Source organism: Canis lupus, chromosome 36, assembly GCF_011100685.1.
Source record: "Canis lupus familiaris isolate Mischka breed German Shepherd chromosome 36, alternate assembly UU_Cfam_GSD_1.0, whole genome shotgun sequence".
Lineage (NCBI taxonomy): Eukaryota > Metazoa > Chordata > Mammalia > Carnivora > Canidae > Canis > Canis lupus.
The window spans coordinates 3644967-3670240 of record NC_049257.1 but is presented as its reverse complement, the minus strand read 5'-3'; the positions used below and the strand labels follow the sequence as shown (position 1 = coordinate 3670240).

Here is a 25274-nt window from a genome sequence, read left to right as displayed (position 1 = left end):
CTCCTTCATTCTTCACAGGCACCATGTGAGGTTAGTTTTTTTTCTATTTATAGATTAAAGCGATTGAAGCTTAAATTAGGTGGAATTAAGATCAATGATCTCATAAGTGACTGGGCTAGGATTTGACCACCTGCTCCGGATGCCAGGATCCATTCTCTTCAGCTACCCCACAGCTGCTCATTGCAAGCTGCCAATAGAAAGAAAATCTGCGGGATGCTCTACCTTTAGCGATCCTAGTCTAAAATTTCAAAGATGTCCTGGGAGTGTGTGGGTGTCATTTTAAAAAATGACTCCTGATGGTGGGGGACTTAGTCCAACTCTCGATCCTGTGAGTTCAGGGTAGAGGATGGGGGTGCTCTTTACTCCAGAGAGCTTGCATCTATAAGGTTGGAGCCATAGAGAGTCTAAGGGGGAAAGGTGGCAGTTAGAAACAGAAAGCTACGTTCCAAATGGGTAAAGTGGCAGGACACAGGCATACAGTTGGGGAGTAAGGGGTGGAGACAAATGGAGATCCAGAGATCAGGAAAACGAGCGACATCTGTGTAAATACTGAAGCGAACAACTGATGTGTGCCTGTGGTTTTGTGCATAGACATCTGTTGCTTGGGCAGGTCAGATGCGCATTAGAGTCCGATTGAAATGGATTCATAGGATCCTCCCAAATGTCCAGACACAAGTCCACCCTAATGAGAAAGCAGACATCTTGGCTTGAATTGTCATCACGTTATCTTGGGAAGGGTGCTATTAGCAATAGAGGAAAATAGGTCTTCATATTTAATGCTATTGTTTTACCATGACTTGAAAAATTTCTGCATCTGAATATAATAGTTCCAGCTAACTTATCAGAAGGAATCTGAACCGATATTTTAAAAATGCTTAGGTGTGTGACTCACACATGAAATGTCTTATCCTATTCAGATTATTGACTTAGTAGTCAAAATAAAGGCCTCAACATGAGCCCATAAGACAAATCAAATCACTCAGGTTAGAACAAATCTTTTTATTTTTAGAAAGGCATTTGGTATAGGGAGAAACAAACGCCATTAAACTGATAATTCTAGGATTGAAGTTTATAAACTTAAAAGGTTCTGAGATGTGAGAGTCATATGAAGGTTATTGGCTCATAATGGTTCTGGCTCTGTTTGTTCTAGTTGCAAAATGAAGGCAATTTCCAGAGACACAGGTTCCTAGAATCCTAGGAAAGAAGGATTTTCCCTTTTCCAAGAAATGGCATGTTGATTCCACTGTTTGAAAATTCCCATTACATGTTGTTCTCACTGCTGGACCACTCATGCTTAGCATGGTGTCGACAGTCTGGCACGTACTAAATGCCCCGTGAGCATTCACTGAATAAAATAGGTGATTCAGTCAGAGCTCATAAGAGTAAATTCCAGGAGAGACCAATAATCATTGCCATAGAGTGGCATCTGTACAAAAAAGAGCTACAGTTTACAAGTTAACCAATATCTTTTCTTTTCAACCACCCTCTCAACGGGATTTTTGGGATTTTTTTGTTTTTCCATTTTCTTTCTCTGAATGTTGTCGGAAGATTTGACCTAGGTCCAGGTACTTGAAACACCATGAGAATCATAACATTTAGGTTGCTTTTCAAAGTATTGTCTGTGCTCAAAGTGTAGTGCTCCATAAGGATGGTGCTAGTTTGAAAGGATCTCTCATGCTGTCCCCCCCCCCCCCTTTTTTTTTCTTAAAACAGGATAGAGACTGTTAATGGAACAATGATTCTCAAAAGAGCAGAGCTTGAAGCAAAACTGCAAGTTTTAAAGGTAATTTAATTTAATACAATGAGGCACATTTTTCATCCTTGAATGTGTGAGTAGTAGAATAAAAATCTATTTGAGGGATTGAAATAGCCCTTGAAGATGAAATGTCTTGATGAGTCTAAACTGCTGAATTATCAAGAGCCACACAATTACCTTTACAGGAATATTAAATTCCATAAACCAGTGCAAATCACTTTCTTCCTTCCTCCTTCCGTGTTTCTATGAGGCTCAGGAAGGCAACAGGAAGGCACGTCACTTGAAGAACTTTTCACTCATGCACCTGTGATCTCTCTTGATTTACATTTGTCTGGGGAAAAAACAAAAAACAAAGGAGGAGTCGCTGGTCTTTTCCACATTTTTCCAAGTGCTGCATGTGTGCAGGCGGGCCTGGAAGTTTTGCTTTTCCATTGTCCTCTTCCGTGTCCTGTTCTGCTTCATTCTTCCTACAGACACCGTTCTCCCTCTGCTCCTGTGGCTGTCCTTGAATCTGCTCTCGTGGCAAACACGCAAGCAACTGTGGAGTGGGAAAGAAAGTTAAACGTTTCCAGGAGATAGCACCTGATGCAGGATGTTCAGAGAAGATTCCCTGGGATGGCTCTTTGAGGGTCTTGAGAATCTCAGTTTGCTAGCCTGTGGCTCTGGCCAGCCTGTCACGTGCAGACCCCCGTCCGAATGCGTTTGAGTCAGTGTCCCGCGGCCCGCCTGACCCCTCTCCCCGAGACCTACCCCGCGTGGCCGTGCTCTGGCCAGTCTGGGCAGGGACTGCAGGGCTTCCAGGCGGGTTGTCGCTTGGACTGTGTTTAGTGACAACTGGCATTTATGAATTTTCTTTATGAAGTATGTGTTCTTAATTATTGAGCCCGTGAGGATAGAATTACTATTTTTATCTTTTATCTTGTATACCCCCCTCATATCTAATTCCTCAGTGAGCCCTGCCTGTTTCCTTCTGTGTCAACTCTGGTTTTATACTCTTGCCATTTTACTTATTGTGATATTTTGAATTAGTTTGTAAAATTCCTCTATTCAGATGATGATCGGAATTGACATCTATAGAATAAATATCAATTGACATCTTTATGGTGTTCACCTTTCCTCCTTCAGACACAGAATCTTGACCTTTTATTTATTTATTTTTTAAGATTTTATTTATTTATTCATGAGAGACACAGAGAGAGAGAGGCAGAGACACAGGCAGAGGGAGAAGCAGGCTCCTTGCAGGGAGCTCAACGTGGGACTCGATCCCGAGTCTCCAGGATCATGCCCTGGGCTGAAGGCGGCGCTAAACCACTAAGCCACCTGGGCTGCCCGAATCTTGGCCTTTTAATTCAGGTCTTTTAGGTACTTCGAAAACATTTCATCATTTCTGTATACACATTTATATATCTTTTATTATACTTATTCTGATGTACCTTCTAAGTTTTCTTGCTATAATAAAGGTGATCTTTTAATTTTAAAAGATCTTTTATTTTGTTGCTATTGATTTTTGAGTAATTTTTTAAATCTGACAGTCTCGCTGAGCCCTCTATTCCAATAGGTTTGTTGATTCCCTTAGATTTTTTTACATAGGCATAACATCATCTGCAGATACTGAAAAATTTGCTCATTTACCCCTGATGATTCAACTACTCCCGAACTGCATCAGGTTTGAATCACATGGATCCACTTATATGCAGGGTTTTTTTTTTTTAATAAATATGTTACAATATTATAAATGTATTTTCCTTGTGATTTGCTTAAAAATACTTTTTTTCCTCTAACTTGCTTTATTAATACAGTATATAATGTAATGTATAAAATATATATTAATCAACTATTTATGTTATTGATAAGGCTTCCAGTCAACAGTAGGTCTATGAGTAGTTAAGCTTTTAGGGAGGCAAAGTTATATGTGGATTTTTTATTGTGCAGGGGTCAGCACGCCAACCCCCTGTATTGTTCAAGCGTCAACTATACCATTTGCTTCTCTTCTCTTACAGCATTGGCTAGGACTATTATAAATAGTGATAATCTTATTCTTGATTTTAAAGGGAATGCCTCTAACATTTTATCATTAAGTTTTTGTATGGAATAAACAGTACTTCATATTATATTTATTTTTTAAAGCTGTCAAAACATAATTTGTTTTTATAAAAAAGAGAATATTAGTGAGGATCTTTTATTAAGTAAACCTAGCTCTTCTACCTCTCTGCAGAAAAAGGAAAGAAACAAAACAAATTGGTGGTGTTATTCAAAACATAACTGAACAAATAGGTCTGGATTTCATGGAATATAGCCTTGTCCTGCAAAAAACACACTTCATGTCTCTAAGCAATTTCTGTTCCTTCAATGTTTTCTCTTGAAGTTGTAATATCCATACTTAGCAATTTTTTCAAATGAGGGATAAATTTTTCAATACACCCATCCTCTCTCAGAGCATCATGATGGCCTCAACATTTATTATTTTTTATTTTTTAAATTAAATTAAACTTAATTTAATTTATTCATGACACACACACACACACACACACACACACACACACACACAGAGGCAGAGACACAGGCAGAGGGAGAAGCAGGCTCCTTGCAGGGAACCCAACTTGGGACTTGATCCCGAGATTCCAGGATCACGCCGTGGGCCAAAGGCAGGCACTAAACCACTGAGTCACCCAGGGATCCCCAGAAGACCTCAACATTTAAATGTTCATCTTAAGACTCCATCTTTTTTTATTATTGTTTTATCAATTTTTAGAATGAAACACTACAAATGGTTGTTCTGAGTAGCTGGTAGTGAGCACATAACACTCACTCGTGTTGAACTGACGTGCTTGCTGCTTATTTCTCTCCCTTCTCTGTGGGTTTACTTTTTCGCTGTGGGACTTCCTTTAGCAAGAGTAAGTAGGGCTTACCCCCAAAAATCTTTTACTGCTAATGTTGAAGGAGAGTTTGATTAGGTGATTAAACTATTCTCAGTTGTTGTTTTGTCTCCTTAGCATTTTAAATGTATTATGCCTTTGATATTTTTGCTTATGAAAGAGCTCCTATTGTTTATCCTTTGTAGGTAATCTGCATTTTCTATATTTTCTTCCAAAAGTTTTAAAGTTTTTCCTTTTTTTTATACTTAAGTCCTCAACTCATCCAGAATTAATTTGTGTATGTGGTAGATATGGGATTCTAATTTTCTTTTCTTTTTATTTTACTTTATTTCTTTTATTTCCATATTCTGTTCTCCCAAGTATCATTTATTTTAGTCCTCCCCCCACCCCCCCAATGCTCCTACAGCGAAGCCTCTGTTTTTAAGCAAATTTCTTATATGCATGGATTTTCTTACTGGCTCCATATTCTGATCCATTGTTTCTCTCAAATTCAGTATATATACCTTTGCAATAAATATTGCTATCCAGTTAAACAAGGCTTCCAGGTTATTCTTGGTTCTTCTGACCATCTATATAAATTTTAGACTCAGATTATCTAGTTCTATAGATAAATTTTGGAATTTTGATTGATACTACATTTTGTGTAGATATTTCAATTTGAAAACACTTAACATCTGTTTGGTAGTGAGTTTTCTTAGTGATGAAGGATCTCACCATTATTTTCCCCTTCCCCGTCTCCCTTCCTCACTGGTAACCACCACTTCTCTGTATTTATGAATCTGTTTCTGCTTTTTTGTTTGTTTGATTGTGGGGTTTTTTTTTTTTTTTTTTTTTGCATTCTACTAATAAGTGAAATCATATGGTATTTGTCTTTCTCTCTGACTTATTTCATTTAGCATGATACCCTCTAGGCCTACTTCTGTTTTCACAAATGGCAAGATAGTATTTCTTATATGGATGAGTAATATTCCACTGTGTGTATGTGTGTGTGTGTGTGTGTATATATATATATATATATATCTCAACACCTTTATCACTTCCTCTATTGATGGATACTTTGGTTACTTATATATCTTGGCTATATTTTTAAAATGCTACAACTTAGGAGTGTGTATATCTTTTAAATTAGTCTTTCTGTTTTCTTTGGATAAATACTCAGTAGTGGACTTAGTAGATCATATGGTATTCCTATTTTTAATTTTTTGAGAAAGCTCCATACTATTTTCCACAATGACTGCATCAGTTTACATTCCCACCAATAGTGTATGAGGGTTCTTTTTTCTCCACATTCTTGCCAACACTTGTTATTTCTTGTGTTTTTAATATAAGCCATTCTGACAGATGTAAAGTGATATCTCATTGCAGTTGTGATTTACATTTCCCTGATGATTAGTGATGTTGAATGTCTTTTCATGGGTCTGTTAAAATCTATATTTCTTCTTTGGAAAAATGTATATTTAGGTCGTCTGCCATTTTTAATGGGATTATGTGGGGGTTTTTTGTTGTTGAGTGGTATAAATTATATTTTTTGGATATTAACTCTTTATTGGATATGTAATTTGCAAATATCTTCTCCCATTTGGTAGGTTCCTTTTTGCTTCATAGATGTGCAAAAGCCTTTAATTTTGTTGTAAGTCCCATAGTTCATTTTTGCTTTTGTTTCCCTTACCTGAGGAGACATATCCAAAAATATGTTTTTAAGACCAGTGTCCAAGAGATTGCTGCCTATGTTTTCTTTTAGGAGTTTTATGGTTTCATGTCTCACATTTAGGTCTTTGATCCATTTTGAATTTATCTTTGTGTATGTTGTAAGAAAGTGTTCCAGTTTCATACTTTTGCATGTAGATGTCCAATATTCCCAATTTATGAAAGACTGTCTTTCCCTCATCATATATTATTAACTACTTTGTCATAGATTGATTATCCATATAAATGTGGGTTTGTTTCTGGGCTCTCTATCCTAATTCATTGATCTATGTATCTATTTTTGTGCTAGTATCATACTATTTTGATTACTTTGGTTTTATAGTATATCTTGAATTCTGAGATTGTGATACCTACCTCCAGTTTTGTTGTTCTTTCTCCAGATTGTTTTTTGGCTATTTGGGGTCTTTTGTGATTTCATACAAATTTTAGGATTATTTGTTCTACTTCTGTAAAAAATACTAGGATTTTGATAGATTACCACTCTGTAGACTGCTTTGGGTACTTTGCACATTTTAGTATTAATTCTTCCAAATCATGAACACTGTATATCTTTCCATTAATTTGCATTGTCTTCAGTTTCTTTCATCAATGTCTTCTATTTCTTAGACATAGGTCTTTCACTTCCTTGGTTAAAGTTATTTCTAGATATTTTTTGATGCAATTAGAAGTGTGATTGTTTTATTTCTCTTTCTGCTATTTCATTATTAGTGTATAAAATGCAATAGATTTCTGTATTTTAATTTTGTATCCTGCAAATTTACCAAGTTTATTAGTTCTAATAGTTTTTTGGTGGAATCTTTAGGGTTTTCTATATATAGTATCACATCTACAAATACTGACAGTTTTACTTTTTCTTTAACCAATTTAAATTCCTTTTATTTCTTTTACTTGTCTGATTGCTGTGGCTAGGCATTCTAGTACTATGTTGAATAAAGGTGGTGGAAGTGGACATCCATGTCATGTTCCTGATCTTAGAGGAAAAGTGTTCATAATATTACCATTTTTATTTTTCTATTATTATTTTTTAAATCAATGTTTTGTGGGTTTTTTTTTAAGATTTTATTTATTTATTCAAGACACACACACACACACACATACACACACACAGAAGCAGAGGCAGAGGCAGAGGGAGAAGCAGACTCCATGCAGGGAGCCTGACGTGGGACTGGATCCTGGGTCTCCAGGATCATAGCCCAGGCTGAAGGCAGCGCCAAACTGCTGGGCCATCAGGGCTGCCCATAATATTACCATTTTTAATTGTTTTTTTTACATCTTTCAATAAAGTGTGATCCTTTCATGCAAATAGATCCTATATATTTTTCACTAGATATATTCCTTTCTGCTTATGATTTTTGTTCATATTATAGTTTCTTTATAAAAACAATAAACATTTTGATTGAGGTTGATGTATGGATATGTAAAACAATTTTATGCTGTTTTTCAAACTGTATATTTCAAACTATTTCTAAACTATACAATTTCTAACAAATTATCTGTAGATAATTTTGGGTTTTCTATGAAGACAGTGACTATTAAGGTTAACAAACAGTTCTCTTTCTATACTGCACTGGGTAGGGTTCACAATACAGTGATGAATAGAAACTATAATAATAGGTACTTTGGGTGGCTCAGTCAGTTAAGCATCTGCCTTAGGCTCAGGTCATGATCCCGGCTGGGGTCCTGGGATTGAGGCCTGCATTGGGCTCCCTGCTCACTGGGGAGCCTCCTTCTTCTCCCTCTGTTGCTCCCCTTGCTTGCGCTCTTACATGCTCATTCTCTGTCAAATAAATAGATAAAATCTTTTTTTAAAAAAATAATAGACATCCTTGTTTTGTTCTTGATTTTAAAGGGGATTTCTACTTTTTCCTGTCAGGAATGAGCTCTCTCTATGAACATACTTTTCAGATTTGAGACACTCTCTTCCATACTAAATTTTCTAGTAGTTTTCTTTTTTTTTTTTTTTAATTTATTCATGAGAGAGAATGAGAGAGAGAGAGAGGCAGAGACACAGGCAGAGGGAGAAGCAGCCTCCTTGCAGGGAGCCCTATATGGGACCAGATCCCGGGACTCCAGGATCACGCCCTGGGCTGAAGGCAGGCGCTAAACTGCTGAGCCACCCAGAGTTTTTCCCCCTCTAGTAGTTTTCATAGTGCTTGTGTATCAAATTTTATCACACACTTTTCTTCTGCATGTGTTATTCTCATTTATTTATTTTAAAAATATCTGTCAATATGGTGAATGACATTTAAAGATTTTCTAATGTAAAACCACCCTTGTGTATCCAGAATAATACAGCCTGGTCATAATTTGTGATTGTTTTTATCTAATTGTAGATTTGATTTTTTAATATTTTCTTTAGAATTTTTGAAAGTAGCTTCATTTTATAGGTAGTATGGGCTGCAATTTTCTTTTCTCAAACTATCTTTCATTAGTTTTGGTATCATGTTTACTGGACTCTTAGCATGAGCTGGGGAGAATCTTTCTCTTTTTCTTCTCTGGTAAAATTCTTATAACTATCTGAATCATCTGGACTTAAGGTTCTTTTTTGCCCTTCTAGCTTCTAAACTTCTACTTCTCAACTCTGTTTCAGTTTCTTTATTAATTATAAGATTTCTTGGGCTTTCTGTTTTGTTTGTTTTGTTTTGTTGGAGCTGGTTTTATTGAATTAATGTTTTTTGTTCTTAAATTTTTAATTCAAATTTATTGTATGTGTGGATAATAAAAATTCTGTTCTCATAATTTTCTTTTCTTCACAAAAAAGATTGTCTTCATTTTTTTTTGATTGTCTTCATTTTTATTTGTACTTCTTTTTGTGCCTTCTATCTTTCTCTGTTTTTTTTTCTTGGTAGTTCTTTCTAGAGGATTTTGTTTTTGAGTCTTCAAAAACCAGCGTTTCAATTTGTGGCAATCTTTTGTCTTTCTGGTTACTTTTAAGATGTTCTTTTTGTCTTACTGATCTAAAGGTTCACTGAAATGTGATTAAGTCTAGATTCGCTTCTAAATCTTTACTGCTTAGACATTGCAGTACCTTTTCAATCTAAGGACTTGTGAGTTTCTTTAGTTTTGGAAAACTATCAGCTTGATCTCTTTGAATATACCTTCTTCACCATTCCCTGAACTATCATCTGGAATTCCTGTTAGACATTTTTGAGCATCTTTTCTTTTCCTTGCTTCTTAACCACTCTTTTATATTTTGTATCACTTTATGTTTTTTGTTACTTTCTTGTTGAGTTCTTCAGTAATGTCTATATTCTGTACAGAATGAGTTGTTTCCATTGAGTTTTAAGAGTTATTTTTTTTATTTTCAGATCATTCTTTTTCATGTTCATCTGTTCTTGTTTTATTTCTTTGTTTCAGATTTCTTGTTCTGATTGACATTGATCTCATTTCTTCCTCCGAGGACTATAAATATTTTTGTTTTAAAGTCTTCTTTGGACAGTCTTCTGTTTTCCTTTTCTTTGGAGAGAATCCATGTCCTGACTTTCAATTTTGTTGTCTTTCATACCTTTTGGAGTTTATATTGCTCACTTCCCATGCATGGTGGTCTTTCACCTCCACTCAGTATTGTACTTGGGTTGTCTGCACCCTGCATTGTCAAGGCTCCCAATCTAGAGCCAGGCGTGGCAGCTAGCATGCTTTCCTAGAGGGTTAGTGTACTGTTTGGCTCAAGTTATAAGGCTACATTTATGTTCTCCTGCCTCTCTGGGCATGTCTACATGAGCCGTAGCCACCGTCATCAGCTTTTTTTTTACTGTCTTTTTCATGGTAGTAGAGCTTCAGCCAAGGTTCTTTTCTCAAGCAGGAAACTTGTCTTTATTCTTTGCTTCAGATAAATAAGTGCATTTAAACTATATATTGCCACAGGATCCAAATTCCTACCTACCTGTTTCTGTTTCTCCAGGCCCAGCAGATCTTTGAGTTCATTCCTTCTTATCTTCTTGCATTTCTTTTCCTCTTCTAATCTTGAAAATTATGAGATTTCCAGTTCACCTCTTGAACCAGAAATGTCTGGATCTGACCTATAACTGAGGTCAAGTTGGCTCCCCCTTCACACAGTGACATTTTGTTTGTGTGTCCTATGTAATTATGTATTCATCTTTCAAAGACTCCATGAGGCCACAAGCTCTTCTTTAGAAACAGTGGTCCCTTCTGAGCCATGTTTTTCAGGGATTCCCTTTATTATGACCTATGATTCAAATGTTCAACATGAAAACAGCACATCCCCTGTGCTAGCTGGAGGAGCTACATTTTAATCTAGCTCTGCTTTTTATTGGGTTTGTAGCCCTTGGGAAGTATTTTTACTACATTACACCTTTATTTTATAATCTGGAAATTTGTAGGACAGTTAAGAAAATTAAAAGGCATATTATCCATGAAAGCACTATAAAAGTAGTAAAGATGGAAATGTATAGCTGTATGTCTTATGTATATTGAAAACATTGGAAATATATCCAACTCAAAATATCCATCTGTGATAGTTGAGTTTTATTTCAGGGAGCCATTCTTTGATATATTTATTCAATCAATATTTACTGAGCAGCTGCTATATCCCAGGCTCCGAGCTTGATACAATGAGGTGATAGGGCCCAGTATGGTTAGAGCTCCCAAGTGCTTTAATTTCCTTCTAATGGTGAGAGGTCTCATTTGTCCAAATATACAACTATAATGTTAATAACAGGCAGAAACAGATTGTGAGGAAAATGGGGAAGCTGAGAGAGAGACTAAAAACTCTTAGTCACTTTGACACATCTGCTCTTTACACTGGTGTTTTCTTGGTTTAAGTGATGACGTACTTAGATGACTGGGCCAAATCAACAGATTCGATATTTTAAAACCTTTATTTTCACAAAAATTAGCTATTTGGCAAGGCCTGACTTCGTATTTCTGAATAGCAAGTGCAAAAATACAGTTTCCTCTTCTCTCTGTATTTAGTTTTGACTGTCAACCTATCCTTATGCTCTTCCCCTGGACTCTCTTCTCTTGCAGGAGATAGATTCCTTTAAGAGAAAAGGAAGGGACTAGATCCTTGCTGGTTCTTTTCTCTGTGGGTCCGTAACTCTGACCTTCATAGGACCACAGTTTGCACAAATAAAAGGAGCTGTGGCTCAGCTCAGCAGTCTCATAGCCATGCTGACTATCATATAGTGCAGAAAGAACAAGAAATTTTAACTAAGCTGGGCATTTTATGGCTTTGATTTAGTGCTTGCATATTATATACGTAATCATAAGGATTAATGCTAAATTAATCCTAAATTAATGCTAAATGTTACGGTTACCAAAGCTTGGAAATCCGGCCCAGTGAGTGTTCAGTCTCCAAACTGAGGAACCAGTTCCCTTAAGCACTTGATGACATTCTTGTGATTTTATTATTTTCTTTTCCTTAGGCCTTCCCCTTCCAAATGTACTTTTGTCCCCCGCTCTTCCTTTATAGCCTCCATCTACCTTTCCTAGACTGCTTCTTACAAGGGAGTGCTCCTTTCCAACTAGGCTGCCTTTCCTTGGGATTAAGTGGCCATAGGCAAAGCTGAGCTGTGCCTGTCTGCTGGGCTTGATGTGGGGATCTGAGCCGGCAGGGCAAGGCCGAAGGGCGGGAGGGAGAGTGAGCCTCTAACTGTCCTTGTCAGATGTCTCTGGGTGGTTTGCTTTGATTCTCATCACCCCCTTTGATGGAAGAGGGCACGCCTCACGAGCAGTCTTGACCATGACAGCAGCCACTTCATGGCCACCCTGGGCCGCTGCTCGCATGTGCTGGGCAGCTGAGGAAGGAAGCAGCTAAGAAGTCAGGGTGCTTAGCGGTGTTCTAAGTTTAGCCCTCCAAGGAAACCTTTCAGACAGACTGGCTTCCCCTTTTTGTTGTGAAAAGTACATAGGTGTGCAGCGATAAACACTGCTTTAACAGTGCAGGCTGATAGAATGATGATACTTGCTGAACATTTACTAAGCTCTGTTCACTGTTTTGCACCTTTTCTGTCCTACTGACTCTACCAATTCTCAGGATAATCCCAGGGTTTAGATACTATTATTGCCTTCATCTTACACACAGGGGAAGCCTAGAGTGTAAATCCTTGCCTCAACAGCTGGTAAATATACACAAACCCAAGCAATATGGTTCTGTAATATTTTTAAGAATATATAAATAAATAAATGCCATTGTTTCTATTGCCGGTTGTTTCCTTTGTCATAGTTTCAACTTGTTGATGCTACTAGATTATTTCTTGCAGAAGTAATGTTCCCAATATCTCCCTTTTGTGTAGAAAATAATCTTTCAAATGAATGGAGGAGTTTGTTAGTGCTAGGAAGGAAGGAAAGATATTAATGACAAATCGCAACATCTAGAGGTAAATTGCTACCTTCACTGGGGATTCCCAATAATTAACACTTCTTTTTCCTTTTTATCAGCAAACCTTGAAGAAAAAATGGGTGGAGTTCAGATCTCTGCAGTTACAGGAACAGCGTCTGCTTCATGGTAAGTGTGATTTCCTGTTCAGAAGAAACCACATTAACATTCATCTTTTTGGTATTTCGACCTCTAAGTTGTTGTAAGATTATCATCATTATAAGAAAACATTGTCTAGCATGGATCAAAAATACTGGTCTCTGGGGGTTTTTTGGCATGACCTTTGGATTTACTTGTGCTTTCAGAGAGTAAGTCAAGTCACATCCCTTCTTCCATGCATATAACACATATGCACACAAAACCACACACACACACACACACACACTCTCACATGTGTGCACACACTTGTAAGAAGCACCTGGAGATTTTAGAAGAACAGTGGGAATAATAGTCTGATTTTCCTACTATTACAATAGATGAATTAAATTTCTGAGAATGCTTGTGGCTCAGGGTTGTGTAGTTCTCAGAAATTACTGAGGCTGGAATGGTAGATTGCTTCTTGGGTAGAGCTCCTACCATTTGTACATATTATATAAGTTATGTGAATGCAGAGAAATGCTTATTCATGCCTGCAAACCCAAGACGGGAAATACCAGCGATCATTCTAACAGTAAATGCATGGCTCTTGCTGCTGTGTAAATTCTGAAAGGAAAGGTTGAGTTTAAAATTAATTGATTTGGGGGCACCTGGGTGGCTCAGTTGGTTGACTGTCTAACTACTGATCTTGGCTCCGGTCTTGATATCAGGGTCATGAGTTCGAGCCCCATGTTGAGCTCTGTGCTGGGTATAGAGCCTGCTTAAAAAAAAATTGGGGGACGCCTCGGTGGCTTAGCGGTTTAGTGTGAAATACAGGTTATACCTTCTTCAGATAACCCTGAGCTAAAGTCTATTTATAACCTTTAGCTTTGTTTGTTTCAGGTAATAATTTATTTACAGAATAAAAGATACATTTAACTCATAATTAGGCACTAATATATGGCTTTGATGTTTATTTTGAAATTCTGTTTTTTAAATGAAGCTTCTATATAAATTATTTCTCTTGTCTGTTTTTAAATTAATATTTTATTATTTTTTAAATTAATATTTTAAAACAATTGTAGCAGATTTTTTGGGGGTCTGACGTTTCCTAGCAGGACACAGGTTTAAATCCAGCCACTCTTGGATTTCTGTAGACTTTGAGGATGTCTGGGAAACCTCTGCGTCTGCTTCTGGAACATTCTAGAGTGGAGATGAGGTTTGGCCTAATGTGTATAGGCAGTCCAGGGGTTCTATAGGAATAGCTTCTGTAGACAAGATCTTTAGTTCAGGATTAAGGGGAATGACTCCTCATTAAAGCCATTGTTTTACACTTTTTTTTTTTTTTTGAGAGATTGAAGGAATTCTTTAGTTTGCTTTTTCTAGACCTAGAATAAATACACAGGGTATGAGATTCTCAATTGCTTTCCAATCAGGCTGTTGCCAGATGAAATAAAGTAGGTTTTATTAGGAAAAAAGGAAAGCATTCTGACGAGTCAGTGCAGAGCTGGCCATCTTCAACCTTGCAGATTAAATGGAAAATCAGGCTCTTTTTGTATTGCTCATCAAGGACAAAGGAAAGTGACAGTAGAGAAATAATCAGCGCAGAGTAAAACCATTTCTGAGTGTGCAGTGTTCCATTGCTGTTCCTGAAGCAGAGTCCCCTTCTAATTACCGTGTTCTCAGGCTAGTGTAACAAATAATCCCCTTCCTTTTAGCAGCATACCAGCCAGCTCAGTGCATAAGCAAGCGGGGCAGGGACAGGATGTTGGTGTGCAATTAAAATCTGAGCTTGGAGAGCCCAGATGCAGGTTATGAAAGGTTGATGAAAAAAATCAGCTAAGCAGATAAAACTCAGCTCCTACAAATAAATTGTTACTTATTTGAGGACAGGGATGTTTTCTGGGTATGGTACTATTCCAGAGCATTTAAGTATTAAAGTATTCTAGGAAGAAACATGGAATATTGAGGTTGGAAGATACCCTTTCTGTTTTGAATTATCTATAATCAGCCTACAGGTGGAGGCTACATGTGTTTCCCATACACTTCGGGTGATGTTATAAGAATTTTATAAGTCCTTGAAAAATGTGGTAACTAAAAATCAGAGGAACTTAATGGAAGAAGTCCGTAAGACAGCATTTCCTCAAGTATATTCTTTATTTTTTTTTTTCTGAGTGTACTCTTTAGAATGCCATTTCTGTGAGAATTTCAATAAAAGGTTGCAGGGTCACTTCTGTTTAAGAAGTGATACTTTTGGAGCTTGACAAGTCATACCAGCATACTCTCAGATGACTTGACTATTCTTACATGAAGAAGCTATTTAAATTTATTTAATTTCCAGTACTATTTCTGTGACCAGGGAACATTTTTTACATGGAAGCTAGTCCATGAACAATAGTTTGGGAAATACCACTATAAGGTTTATCAAGCAGTCTCATAAATAATCACTTATTCATACAGGTGAAACTCAGGGAAAAATATTACTCACCTTTACTCTTTCTTACACCCTTTGAAGAGAAATTTGGTTGTGTTTACTTATGGGGAATGATGCTCATACCCATTCCACAGTAGACTTTGTTTTCTGCATTCTAGGTAACACAGGTAACTGCCCAAGTTTGGAAAACATGGACATAGATGAGTCAGTTTTGTTTGGAACCCTGCCCGGGCCAGGCCCAGCCCTCCTGGACCGGAATCGATTATCAAGTGAGAGCAGCTGCCTGAGCTCCATGACCGTGGACAGCGAGGATGGCTACCAGACGTGTGTGTCTGAGGACTCAAGCAGAGGAGGCTTCAGTCGACAGACAAGCACAGATGATGAGTGCTTTGTCCCCAAGGATGGAGATGATTTTCTGAAGAGGTCTTCTTCGAGGAGGAACCGAAGTGTTAGTACTGCCAGCAGCGGGTCCATGTCCCCCTTGTGGGAGGGCAACTTCTCAAACATGTTCGGGACCCTGCCCCGGAAGAACAGAAGGGGAAGTGTCCGGAAACAACTCTTAAAATTCATCCCTGGCCTTCACCGTGCAGTGGAAGAGGAAGAGAGTCGGTTTTGATGGGTTGTCCTGACCTTTCATATTAGCTTATTTCGCAAATATCTCTAGACTCTTATAGATTAATTCCGCCCAGCCTGGTGGGAAATTGCAGATGGGTTGCAAAACTGAAACCCCATATCATGACAATAGTGACCTTTATTTAAATTTTTGTATCCTAATTTGTGCTTCTTAAATCATTTTTTAACCAGAAAAGCTCAGGTTATAAACAGAAAGTAGGGAAACTAAGTATTAAGTTGGATAATATAACAAATTAATGCACATTCCTGCTCATTCTAATGCTGCCTGTGAAGGCAAGGGTGATATTTATTTTCTAGATTATGTGAAAAATTGAGAGCTTTCCAGAGTCAAGTGTAAATAAAAGAGTGTTGGAATATAATTGTTAGGGATACCTTCCATAGGTTAATTGGTAGGGCAAAAAACTTTGCTTAAGATCAGTAGCCTCCAGGGAGGCTTGATAATAGGTCATTTTGAATGTTTTTGTTTAAACCTGTAAAAGATTATAAACAAAGATGATCATCAACTATTTTTCACATCCATAGCAACAATAAAGCAGGAAGTATAAGGTACAATAATATGAGGGTTTGAGATCCATGGGAACATGTTGTCTAAGATGAGTGCTGAGCAAGATTATGATAAAGTTTCCCTTTTTATAGACAGCCTCAACAAAATGAGTGAGAATGTCATTCTCACTAACTCAGTTTTTGTTTTGCCTGAACATTGATGGCAAGTCTAGAATTCTCAAGATCCTTCATACAGCTTTATCATTTTTTTGAGCAAATAGCTTACTATTGAAAAATTAGAGCCAGGAAAAGGATTTTCCTCCTATAGATTTTTTCACATTACTCCTCACTTTATATTATATATTCCAAACAATTATTGCCTCAGCCCTCTCTTGCCTATTGGTTACATATTGGTATCATATTACTTCTAACTTTTCAATCACATTTTTATTTAGTACCCGTTCCAGTCCGTGATTTCTCTGTTTCGGTGATACAGCTGCTAATGACCTGTGTTCTAGAGTAGATAATCCAGACAATTAAATAAATAGTCCTTATTGAGTTAAAGCTTTGTGGGGTGTGTGTGTGTGTGTGTGTGTGTGTGTGTGTGTGTGTGTTTGGGAGGAATAGAGATATTTGGTAGGTGACTTTGAATGTAACCACACTTAGATAAATTGAGTAAAGAATGAGTCATTTTGAGAAAAAAAGGGGAGAGTAAGGAAGCTTGTAGGGTAAGAAATGAATATTAAAATAAAGTATAAAAAGATTTCTAATTGGAACCTGCTTTCTATTAATTATTTGAACTCCGAATTATCCAGTGGGCTCTGCTTAGGAACCATTCATATGAAAACAGTGTGCTGTGTTTCTCAGGAACAGTAACAATGCTGTCTACCATTTACTGTATATCTGGCAGGTTAAAGATGTTTTCCATATGATTCCCTGAAACAACCCTGTTAGATGTTATCCATACAGATAAAGAGCAGGAATTCAGAGAAGTGCTCATGGCCAGTGGCAGGCCTGAGACTGGAAGCTAGTGCTTTCTGGCTCTGGCCTATTCTCGGTCTTTCTAGATACTGTTTTCACTCTTGTGCTGATTGTGTGTGGTCATCACCACAGGACCCTCCACCCCACCCCTGTCCCGCCCCTCATGGAATACTTAAAACAGAAAATTGTAGATACTGCATGGATAAAAATTATCTTTGGTAAATGAGAGAACAAACACATTTGTTTTTCTCTTGGCCTCCACAAGCAAGTTTTCAAATATAGGCACATTGATAACTGCATGGTTAACAATACATTTATTTTCAACAAGGGCTTGCAAACCAGCTGTGATTGGATGAACACTGCTAATTTCCCATTGTAGACTAGAATTATTGTGTTAACGGTCTGCTTACATGAATGCAACATATCTTGTTAATCCTATTTTGCCAAATCCAGGGGAAAGAAATAATCAAATTTATTTGAGGAAAGGTGACTCTAATTCTTCTACAACATGATCGGTGTTTTGAGAACTTCTGTAAGTCACCTGGGAAAGCAGATTATAGGTCATTTGCTTTTCTCATGGCTTTAAGTGTTAAATATAGTGTAATTCTTCTTCCTTACAGTAAATATCAAACCCAAAAAGGTGCAGGAAAGGGACAGAACAAGTTTCACCATAGTCTGAGGTAAGAATTAGACTCAAGAGTTTGAGATGTTCTGGAAAAAAAAGAAAAGCATTTCTTCATTTCTTAACCAAAGTACAGGAAGGAAGGGTATGTCATGTTTTGTGTGTTCACAAGTATAAGAAAACTAGCTATTGTTTAGTGGAAATGCGGGTAAATTTCTCACAGCACAGCTTTTCAGACTATCTGACCTCAGTGGGGCTTTAGAAGATTTCATTTCTGTAATCTGGTGTGCAATGACTCTGATGTGACTTACTGGGAAAAGAATTGAAAAGTGAAGTGTTTTGTTTTTTGTTTATCCTGAAATGATCAAATAATGTGATATTGGTGGATTTCATTAATTGACAATTGGTTATGAAAATGCATTTTTGTAGTATGGCATTGATAAACCAAACTCCAATCAAGCTTATTGAGAATTACTCTGTTCTGTGGCTAAAGGAACACCACACCACTCAATATATCAAAGTGGTTGGTACTCTATTTTTTGAAACTTTTATTTGTCACTTTCTACTTTGCAATACTTTTATATCTTAATTGCATGTACAAACAGTATTAAAAAAATCCTAGCTTGAACTGAAGAAATCAAACTTGGGTACAATTCATGTGTATTGATCATATAGTCTTAAGTATTTATGGATGTATATAATCTAAGTATAGTAAATAATACATGACAACTATATTGAACCCCTTAGATCAAAAGATTATTGTACTTTATATATCCATTTCCTTATAGAAATATGAGCAATAAAAAAAAAACCTTTCTGAACTAAAGAATGCTATTCTTCAGTATGAGAGCTCTCTTCTCTCCCTTTTTCTCTCTCCTCATCTATTTTTCTGTCTTTGCCTCTTTACCTATCTACCTTAAATGAAATGATTCTTTCCAAAGCAGATTTTCCAAAAATCTGGGGCAACATCTTGATACCTACCTCTCTGAGGTTTTTAAAAGGCATGGACTGCTTAAGTGAGGCTTTGCACATATATTAGCTTTCTGGTTAACAAATTTCTACACACTTAGAGGTTTATTTTTTATTTTATTTATTTTTTTTATTTACTTGTGATAGGCGCACAGTGAGAGAGAGAGAGGCAGAGACACAGGCAGAGGGAGAAGCAGGCTCCATGCACCAGGAGCCCGACGTGGGATTCGATCCTGGGTCTCCAGGATCGTGCCCTGGGCCAAAGGCAGGTGCCAAACCGCTGCGCCACCCAGGGATCCCACACTTAGAGGTTTAAAACATATTTATTTCCTCAAAGTTTCCGTGGGTCAAGTACCTGGGCAAATCTTAGCTGGGTCTGCTCAGGGATTCATGAGGCTGCAGTCAGGGAGTCACCCAGCATTGAGTTCTCACCTGGAAGTTTGCCTGGGGAAAGATACACTACCAAGCTCTCTCAGGTTGTTGTCAGAATCATTTTCTTGTGCCGTAGGATTTGCGGCAGCTTGCTTAGCAAAAGCCAGCAATGAAAAGAGAGAGACTGCAAGCAAGACAGTCTTAAATAATGCAACATAACCATAAGAGTGACATCATCTTTGCCATATAGCAGAACATAATTACACAAGTGACATCCTACCAACTGGGCCATATTACGTTTGCTAGACACAAGTCATAGAAACCATCCACACTCAAGGAGCAGGGATTACACAAGGCATGAATATCAGAAGGTAGGGATCAAGGAGGTACCTTAGGATCTGTTCAGAACATCATTCATGGAGTTCACAAATTTGGTAATATATTGTGTCTTTTCTAAACTCCTTTGAGTAAATACAAATGGTGAATGTTTTAATTTTTAAAAGAGAGGTAGTAAGATCTCTGAAATTTAAGAACCTGGGCAAGACTGTTTAGCTAAAATGTTGAGTAGGAAACTAAATTCAGGTCTGTTTCTGATCTGATTTTGTACTAAGTGCATGAAATTATGGGAGATTTAAAAGAATATTAAAGTGTGAGCTGGTTACTTGCCTTAAAATTCTTCTCGAGGAATTTGAGTGTATTTAAGTGAATTCAGTGATTGGCATGATGAAATTTATCACATCTATATCGGTAGATCTTTATGAGCACAGGACAGGAATTCCACAGAAAAAATATCATAATCAAAACTACAAAGCACAAAAGGAGATAATCAACCATGAGCAAAAATTAGGAGATGGCACAAATACCAGAATTATCAAAACTAGAGAAAATATAGCAGTTTGAAGGAATATAACTATTTCTTAGAAATAGAGGATAAATGAAGAACATGTGCAAAGAACATTTGCAACTCAACAAAGAACATATGCAAATATCATAATGGTGAGAAACTGGCTGCTTTCCCCCTAAGATCAAGTACAAACCCAGGATATCCTCTCACCACTTTTATTTACCATTGTACTGAAAGTTTCAGCCAGTGTACTTAGACAAGGAAAGGAAACAAAAGGTATACAGAGCAATAAGGAAGAAATGAAACTTTTTGTTTGCCGATGACATGATTGTGGGAAAAATCATGAAGAATCAACAACAACAAAAAAATCTTGGAAGTAATAAGTGAATATAGCAAGGTCACAGAATACAAATTACTATACAAAAGCCAATTGATTTCTTATGTAAAAGCAATGAACAACTGGGATATGAAATTAAACAATTACTTTATAATAGTACCCCCAAAATGAAATACTTAAATATAAACTTGACAAGTATCTGTATCTGAAAAACGTTGTCCAAGAATATCTAAATAAATAGAGATTCTGTGTTCATGGATTGGAAGACTTATAGTGTTAAGATGTGACTTCTTTGGGGATCCCTGGGTGGCTCAGCGGTTTAGTGCTGCCTTCGGCCTAGGGCGTGATCCTGGGGTCCCGGGATCGAGTCTTGTGTCGGGCTCCCCGTATGGAGCCTGCTTCTCCCTCTGCCTGTGTCTCTGCCTCTCTCTCTCTCTCTCTCTCTCTGTGTGTCTTTAATGAATAAATAAATAAAACACTTAAAAAAAAGATGTGACTTCTTCTTAATATATAGATTTAGCAAAATCCCAATGAATATTCCAGTAAACTATTTTGTAGACCCTGAGAAACTGATTGTGAAGTGTATATAGAAAAGCAGAAGACCTAGACTAGCCAAAGTGAAGAATGAGGACGAGGAACAGAAAAAGGAGAGGAAGTTGAAGGAATGACAATACTCAATGTCTTGATTTTCTGTCAATCTACAATAATTAAGCACAGTATTGGCAAAAGAATAGCATATAGATCAACAGAACAGAATAGCGTGACCAGAAATAGACCCATGCAAATATAGCCATTGACCTTTGACAAAGGAGTAAAGGCAATTAAATGGAGAAAGGACGGTGTTCTCAACACATGGTTCTGGAACATTTGGACATCCATATGCAAGACCTTACACATTTCACAAATTATAGACCTATATATAAAACATAAAAGTATAAAACTTCTGGAAGATAACATAGGAGAAATCAAAATCAGTGTGATCATTGAATTTTGGATTTGGTGATGAATTTTTAGGTACAATAAAAGGATGATTTGTGAAAGAAAAGGTCAATATTTGTACTTTATTAAAATTAAAAACTGCTATGGGAAAGATACTTCTGCTTTTCTTTGGGGGAAAAAAGGCATAGATTGAGAGAAAACATTCGCAAAAAAACATATTTGACAAAGGACCTGTGTGCAAAATATAAAAAAGAACTTTTAAAATTCAAAAATAAGAACACAAACAATTTAATTAGAACATGTTCAAAACATCTGAACAGACACATCTCCAAAGATAATACATAGATGGCAAGTAAGTGCATCAAAAGAATGCAGTATCTTTTGTCATTTGGGATTTGCAAATTAAAACAGCAATGAGATACCAGTACATGGCTGTTAGGATGACTAAAATCCAAAAAACTGACAATGCCATTTGATAGCAAGGATGTGGAGCAACAGAAATGCTCTTGCATTGCTGGTAGGAATGCAAGATAGTACCACCAGTTTGGGAGAGAGTTTGGCATCTATTTTTTTACTATGCTAAAGAAAGCTTTACCATATGGTTCAGCAATTGTGCTCCTAGGTATTAACTCAACTGATGGAAAACTTATGTTCACACAAAAACCCACACGCAGATGTTTGTAGCAACTTTATTCATAATCACCAGAAATTGGAAGCACTGAAATGTCCTTCAGTAGGTTAATGGATAAATTGTGGTTGTATGCACATAATGGAATATGATTCAGGTAAGAAAAACTGAACTAAGAAGACAGGAAAAGAAATGATGAATCTTAAATGCATGTTGCTAAGTTAAAGAAGTTAATTGGAAAGGGATTTTAATATGATTCTAATTTACATGACATTCTGGAAGAGGCAATACTGTAACAATAGTAAATAAATCAGTGGTTTCCAGGGGCCTGGGTGTAGGATGGAATGAGGTGTGTGTGAAGAACGTTGAATGGATGGAGCCCTGGTGAGTTTTATAGAGTTGTCAAAGTCTACTTGATCTACTGAGACAAAATTACTTGATCTACTGCAGACTGGGGCTTAAACAACAGAAATTTGTTTTCTCACGGTTCTGGAGGCTGACTGCCCAGCAGCAGAGCCATGGTGGGTAGGAATGGCCATTTGAGGCCCAAACATCCTTCTGCAAGCTGGGGAGAGCTCTTCTAGAAATCAAACACTACAGAACCTTAATCTTGGACTAGACCCGGAACCAGCATCCAGAGCTGTGAGAAAACTGTTAAGTGAAGGATTGAATGCAGAATGGACAAGACACTCTTACTATATTACTAATGTATGAAACAGCCTACTCAAGAAAATAGAAGGACTTTGGAGATGATTAGAGTCTGTAACTTGGAGCCAAGGAAACCATACATAAACATTGTAGTCCAGTTGAGAAAACTGTTTCCCATGGGGATAGCTATTAACCATTATGATACTGCTGTACCTATATATTGGAACTGAACTAGTAATAAATGACTGACTGATGATGGGAGCCAGGGTTTTTTCTGTTGGAGTGGTAGTTTACAGATAAGCAAAGGAAGAGGCTAGGATGATCCATGTGGAAATAGGTTAGAGATGCTGACATCAATATGCACTCAATACTAGCTTAATATAGGTACAGATGGTTACATAGAAAAATATTTATAAATATGTTATATACAAGGGTAATATACATACACATATTAATTTGCTCTGTTAGCAGAAAAGACATAGAAGAAATGATACCTAGAATCAATGAACAAACTTAGCACCAAGATCTTGGTTTCTAATACTATTTCCAATAAAAGAAACCAAGATTCCCTGGGGAAATGACTGATTCTAGGACTGGGACAGGAAATGTGAAAGAACCTAGATTATTTTGCAGTGCCATAATTTAAGGAAGTATTTGAAGTATAAAACAGAAACCTGGTCCAAGTCCCTGCTCCGCTGGGTCGGGTGCACTTGGACCCAAGCTCGAGCTTGTAAATCAACCCTCGTGTGTTTGCATCGGGGTGGGCTCCTCGGTGGTTTCTTGGATTCGAGGTAATCTTGGGCACAACATTTGGGGGCTCATCCAGGATCCGAGAGACCTCCAGGACCCTATCCAGAGGGTTTCACGCGTGGTGAGTGCACTAACTTTTTCCACCTTTTGCACGCAAATTCTCTGAGAGCTCTAAACTGTACTTTTACCTGTAGGAATTCCAATCTGTATTAGGTCGGCATTGGCTTAGGTGGACGCTCTGGCAGGACGCCGACCGGGGGTCTTGAGGAGACGTCCCTTGCCCCTGCCTGGAGGACGCTCAACGGGCAGAACTGACCGCACTGGCCAAGGCGCTGACCATGGGGGAAGGTAAACGAATCAACATCTACCCCGACAGCAGGTCCGCCTTCGCCACCGCTCACGTCCACGGAGCCCTTTACAGGGAGAGAGGGCTCCTGACCGCAGAGGGAGAGACTGTTCAAAACCAAACAGAGATTCTTGAACTCCTGAGGGCCCTCTGGCTGCCCAGGGCCCTGCCATCATCCACTGTCCGGGGCACCAAAAGGCACACACACCAGTAGCGGGGGAACCGGCCAGCCGATTGGAAGGCAAAGGAGGCAGCCCTTTTGGTGACCCAGGTCTTAGCAACCACGCGACCTGATCCGGGGGCACCGACCCTGCCTGACACCCCCAACTATAGTGATGCTGACTTACACTGGATCAAACGCTTGCCTGCGACCCGGTGCTTGCGTGGCTGGGGGAGGGCCGCAGACCCCAGCATCATCCTGCCAGAGGAACTGGGACGGCGAGTCGTGTCCGAAATACATCCGAGTACTCACGTGGGAACAAGGAAGATGGAAGACCTCACACGACAGGCGAAGGTCACTATTAAAGACTCTCGAGCAAAGATCGAGCAGATCGTGGCGAGCTGCCGCGCATGCCAGTTAACTAATGCCACCGCCCATGGATCTAACCCGGGCACCGGCTCCGGGGGGACCGCCCGGGAGCCTACTGGGAAGTGGACTTCACTGAGGTAAAACCTGGAAAATACGGGTACAGGTATTTATTAGTGTTTGTAGATACTTTTTCAGTATGGACAGAGGCATTTCCCACCAAACATGACACGGCACACAACATGACCAAGAAACTGTTGGAAGACCTCGCACCGAGGGATGGTTTTCCTGTTAAGATTGGGTCAGAGAACGGCCCAGGATTCATCTCTAAGGTAACACGGGGAGTGGCCCTAGTACTTGGGGCTGATTGGAAATGATTGTGCATATAGGCCCCAGAGCTCAGGACAGGTAGAGGGGATGAACAGAACATTAAAGGAGACCTTAACTAAATCAGCCCTGGAGACTGGCGGGGACTGGGTGACTCTCCTCCCCTTCGCCCTATATAGGGTGGGGAACTCCCCATATAAGATGGGACTGACTCCCTACGAGATCATGTTCAGTCTTCCTCCACCTGTTATCCCCAATTTAAAACCTGAGGTGCTTGCTAAATTTTTTGATCACCAACTTCTTTTCTCCCTCCAAATGTTACAATGAACCCATGAGCAGGTGTGGCCTAAGCTGAGGGCCCTCTACGAGACGGGGCCACCCCCAGATCCCCATCGATGTCGGCCAGGTGACTGGGTGTACGTGCGGAGATACCAACACCGGACACTTCAACCTCGCTGGAAGGGACCTCACACCGGGATCCTGACCACTCCCACCGCTCTCAAGGTCGACGGGATTACTCCCTGGGTCCACTACACCCACACACCACGTCCGGCCAGCTGACCCACACGCCTGACCCACACGCCGTTCTCAAGGACTTTGTTCCAGAATGGAAAAGCCAACCGGACAAGGACAATCCCCTAAAGCTAAGACTGCGCCGTTCTCACTTATTTCCCACCTCCAAGA

At 38.5% G+C, this 25274-nt stretch overlaps 1 protein-coding gene across 4 annotated transcripts in view; it reads left to right on the top strand.

Annotated features, from left to right (window-relative positions):
- The window catches only part of CYTIP (cytohesin 1 interacting protein), a 72894-nt gene extending 54169 nt beyond the window's left edge, over positions 1 to 18725 (top strand). For all 4 annotated transcript variants that reach the window (XM_038584552.1, XM_038584551.1, XM_038584549.1 and 1 more), the window contains 3 exons: positions 1714 to 1783; positions 12739 to 12805; positions 15344 to 18725. In XM_038584552.1, the coding sequence (XP_038440480.1) occupies positions 1714 to 1783; positions 12739 to 12805; positions 15344 to 15801 (595 nt within the window). In that variant the 3' untranslated portion in view covers positions 15802 to 18725. The remainder of the gene's footprint in view (positions 1 to 1713; positions 1784 to 12738; positions 12806 to 15343) is intronic.
- The last annotated feature ends 6549 nt before the right edge of the window (positions 18726 to 25274 follow it).